The 4,732-nt window shown below is 48.7% G+C and overlaps 1 protein-coding gene across 1 annotated transcript in view; it reads right to left on the bottom strand.

The window, feature by feature from the left end:
• Positions 1 to 227: 227 nt before the first annotated feature.
• LOC106812553 (adenosine deaminase-like protein) overlaps positions 228 to 4,732 on the bottom strand; it is an 8,962-nt gene continuing 4,457 nt past the window's right edge. The window contains exons 5-9 of the mRNA XM_014816451.1: positions 4,109 to 4,254; positions 3,102 to 3,182; positions 1,899 to 2,037; positions 974 to 1,077; positions 228 to 635 (exon numbers count right to left, since the gene is read on the bottom strand). Coding sequence (XP_014671937.1) covers positions 450 to 635; positions 974 to 1,077; positions 1,899 to 2,037; positions 3,102 to 3,182; positions 4,109 to 4,254 — 656 coding nt within the window. The 3' untranslated portion in view covers positions 228 to 449. The remainder of the gene's footprint in view (positions 636 to 973; positions 1,078 to 1,898; positions 2,038 to 3,101; positions 3,183 to 4,108; positions 4,255 to 4,732) is intronic.

The raw sequence follows: 4,732 nt of genomic DNA, 5'->3' as shown, positions 1-4,732 counted from the left end.
TATCACAGGGTAGCATTTAGTAGTTTGGCAACCAACAATCACTGAGCTGGTCCTAAGGGAAGGGGGAGAGATGTAGAGAGGGAGAAAGGGAGAGAGGTAAGTAAGGAAGGAAAGGATGGAGAAGGGAAGAGGTGGAGGTAAGGAGGAAGAGAAAAACGGAGAGAGGTAAGGGGGAGGGACGGTGGAGAGAGAGAGGTAAGGAGGAAAGGAGGGACGATGGAGAGAGGGAGGAAGGTAATTGAACTAGAGAGAAGGACTAGAGCGAGGCCGCCTCTTGTCTCGTCCGTGAACGCGTGGTCGATAGCGCGCAGCGAGAGGCGCCCTCTACCGACGATGACGAACTAGAGCGAGAGGCGCCCTCTACCGACGACGATGGACTAGAGCGAGAGGCGCCCTCTACCGACGATGACGAACTAGAGCGAGAGGCGCCCTCTACCGACGACGACGCACTAGAGCGAGGGCGCCTCTAGCTGCCAGCGTCGGCGCAGCGCATCCCGCGTCGTCTCGTCCGTGAACGCGTGGTCGATGGAGCGCAGCGAGATGTCGTAGAGCTGTCGCCGCGTCAGGCCGTAGTGCTCAGCGAGCAGGTAGTACTCGCGCGACAGGCTCGTCTCAAAGATAGCGCCACCGTCCGTCTGTGGGAAGAGAGGCGTGAAATGGTGGGTTACTGTCACATTTCAGGGAAGAGAAAGAGAGAGAGAGTTGGAAAGGACGGGTTAAATGGTGGGTGACTGTCTCTCGCTCTATCCTTGTCTCAGTCTCTCTCTCTCTCTCTCTCTCTTATTCTCGTTTTGCCTCTCTCTCGCTTTCTCTTTCTCGCTCTCTATCACTCTCTATCTATCTCTATATCTATCTATCTCGAGCTACCTCTCTTGTCTCTCTCTCTCTGCACACGAGCACACGCACGCATGCTACAATGACACATACATCCCCCGGTATTCATAGAGTATGCTTTCATGTTGCTTGCACTCACGCAGGGTATGCACGGATGCTTGTTCTCGATGTGCCAGTAAACAAAGTGATGGTCCTGCAGATGCGGCAGACTGTAGCACTTCTCGTTGCTGCTCAGACAGCATTCTGGAATACGAAAAAAACTATTCTGAAATACGGAAAAAAAACCTTCACACTAATCAGGCTCATCACTGACTATCCATCACCAGGGATGAGAATGAAGAATTTCATTTTCAGAGAAAATCAGGGGGGGAACATGTTTGCATATGATATATAAACACAAGTGAATACAGTGCTTTGGACAGAGACTTTTCTCATCGAATTTAGACGTTTTACAAAATCGACCCCAGGGACTGTCAAACCCGAGAAATTTCTCGGTTCCGAGGAAAATTCTCATCCCTGCATCACGTTATTCCGTAAACGCATTCCCCAACCTCTCTACGTTGCGTTGTAAGCTACTTATGTGTTTAATTTATACACGAGCATTATGCAGTGGTCGGGTATATATTTTATAAGCGCATAATTGTGTTGCGTAATGCGTTAAAAGCAAGATATAGATATGACTAAAGCTACCATTACTACTGCTAGCACAAATTGTGCATATTGAATAGTTGCTGACCTAGCTGCTATTTCAAATGCTAAAATTCGCCCAAAATTCCATAATTTGGAGATTTTCCAGATATTTCAATGCCACACTCACCTATCTATAAAATATTCCTCCATTCTACATCCTACACATATACAATCAAACCAGCATATATCGACCATCCCGGGGAAAACTTCCAAGCGGCCTTTACACGAAGGTAGCTATTCTACAAAGTCAGGTTTCGCTCGTGGTAAATGCCAAAACTGGCCTCTCTGGACAGGTGGTCGTTATGGGAAGGTGGTCGTTCTGCAGAGGTGTTCAACAATGCAGGGGTTCACCGTACGTTCGACGCCGGGCTCACCTATGGGAGTTCTGTTGGATCGCACGCAGTCAACGATGGCCTGCGAGCCGCCGACCTCCGGGTGCAGGAAAACCCCGTGACCGATCCTGTCCACGCGCACGCACCTCAGCAGCTCCAACGTCTCCTCGTTGTTGACGACCTGACGAAGTGAAAGACGTCGTCGACCCGATCGTACTGTGTATTTATACTACAAGTTTAAAAATACACGGACGCGCGCGCGCATGCACAGACGCACGCATGCATGCACACACACACACATATTATCCATATATATATATACATACATAATAGCAAGAGTGAATAATAGATTCTATTATTATTCACTCATGATAATATATATATATATACAAAAATTCTACAAATAGTCATGTCATATTTACGAATTAAGCCACACTCGGGCGAATACTTGAGACTGGAATTTTCTACACATGTAAGCAGCATACGAAGATATGCGTGCGAAAATTCCAGTAAGCTTCGCCAAGTCACGTCATAACACGGAATCCTCGAGAAGAACTGGCCTTCTGCTTCGCACTATATGGAAAGTACATGTTCAACGTGTGTTCATGTTCAATGCATGTTCGTATCCCATTAGTTTTCATGTTCAATGACATTTCACATTCAACGGGGGTTCACATTCAACTGGTGTTCCCATATAACATAGGTTCACATTTAATGGTTGTTCACATACAACGGGGGTTCCCATTCAATGAGGGTTCACATACAACGGGGGTTCACATTCAACTGGTGTTCACATTCAACTGGTATTCCCATTTAACGGAGGTTCCCATTTAATGGAGGTTCCCATTTAATGGTTGTTCACATACAACAGGAGTTCCCATTTAATGAGGGTTCACATACAACGGAGGAGGTTCAGATTCAACGAGAGATCACATTAAATGGCTGTTCACATTCAATGGTTGTTCACATTCAACAGGGGTACACATTAAATAGAGGTTCACATTCAATGGGGGTTCACATTCAACAGGGGTTCACATTCAGGAGTTCACATTCAATGGTTGTTCACATTCAATGAGGGTTCACATTCAACAGGAGTTCACATTCAACGAGAGTTAACATTCAAGGTTTGTTCACATTCAACGAGAGTTAACATTCAAGGTTTGTTCACATTCAACGGGGGTTCATATACAACGGTTGTTAACATTCAATGGTGGTTCACATTCAGGAGTTAACGGCGCCACGCACCTCGGCTAAGTGCAGCGACAGCTTCAAGCCGGCAGCAGACGCCTCCCTCAGCACAGGAATGAAGACCCTCGCGTCGTTCACCTGCCAATGATAACTCGATTAAACACGTGAACGATCGTCCACCCGTCGTCGCGCCCGTTCCCACCTCTCTCGTCCCCCATCTATTTCTCTCCGTCGTGGCAGAACAGCCGTATCTCTCATCCTATCTCTTTCTCTTTATCTCTCTCATCCCCAGCTCCTTTTCTCCATCTCTCATTGCAAAATTCCATCTTTCTCATCCAAATCCCAAACAACCATCTCTCCACCTCTAAATCATTGCAAAAAAAACATCTTTCCCATCTAAAACAACCTACTCTCCATCTCTCAATAACTGCAGAAAGTCCAAATTTCTCATCCACATCTCAAACAACCTTCTCTCTGTCTCTCCATTGAGGTTCAACATCGGTTTCACCGTAATTGCTTTAACACCACTAATATCAGCAGCAACTACTCACGCATCAGACAATGACGTGGCGACTCCGTCGGAGAAGTTAAAGAGAAAGTTAAAAACAGATGCTCTCGCCCAAAGCGAACAGTCAACGGTCTACGTCCTTACACCCCGACAGGTGTTGGGTCGCTAGCCGTCCGCTGCTATGACCGGACTACAAAGCGTGGTTACCGTACGCGTGCCATCGAGGTGCGAAAATCGGCTTAAAAACAGCGTCAGCCCTCGTCGACTCCTGCGCGAATTAAAGTACGTGTCAGTGAAAAAAATACACGGGGGCTCGGGGCGATTTAGCCCCCGAAATGCCAAAAAGAGCCCCCGTAAATTTGCATAGATTTCAATGCAAACCAAATTTTAGAGTGCTATTTTCATGCACGCGAGTTTAAAAAGTAGCCCCCGAAAAATAAATTTTTCTTTTTTCCCTGGTACGTGTAAACGCACGCCTACGCCTTTTCGCCGGTTGAGCGACGAGAAAAACCGCCGCCTCGCGTGTTTCCTCGCCGCGCCACACGAGGGCGCTCACCGCGGGGTCGCCGCTGAGGTCGACGCCGACGACGACGCCGCCGGACGACGCCGCGTACTGCGTCGCGAGGCGGACGGTGTCGGCGGCGTCCGCGACGCTTCCACGTCGGTCGATCGACAGCAGCAGCTTCACGACGATGTCCACGTCTGTAACGGAAAGCGAGGGAATGAGCGCAGGGTGCAATCGAGGAGCTAAATATAACAAGGAGAGGAAGCGCCGCCATATCTGGCCCAAATTTGGGTTCGGCAGAAACCCTAGAACAGATTAGTGTTCTATTGTCTCTGGGTTTGGTCTGCACAACCGTTTCAGCTGATTATGGTCCATAGATGGCGCCCTTGAGGCGAAAAGCGCACAGCCAATCCGCTTCCTCTCCTTGTTATATTTAGCTCCTTGGGTGCAATAACCATGTTAAACTTATTTCTCATTCAGCGGGCAGCCCGAAGACTCGCACGAGACGTGGCAACGAAAACGTTCGCTTGCGTGTTCGAATTGTTTCGACCGAGCCCAATGCAGTTGCCTCCCGGAACCCCCGTGCGTGCGGGCGCGTTCACTCACTCTCCTCCTCGCACTTGCTGACGGCGGCAACAGCGATCGTCTACCCTTCCCCCTCCCACCCCCGCGTGC

This window comes from Priapulus caudatus, unplaced genomic scaffold (assembly GCF_000485595.1).
Source record: "Priapulus caudatus unplaced genomic scaffold, Priapulus_caudatus-5.0.1 Scaffold660, whole genome shotgun sequence".
NCBI lineage: Eukaryota > Metazoa > Priapulida > Priapulimorpha > Priapulimorphida > Priapulidae > Priapulus > Priapulus caudatus.
The sequence above is the reverse complement of the archived record's forward strand: the minus strand, read 5'-3'. Positions and strand labels throughout refer to the sequence as shown.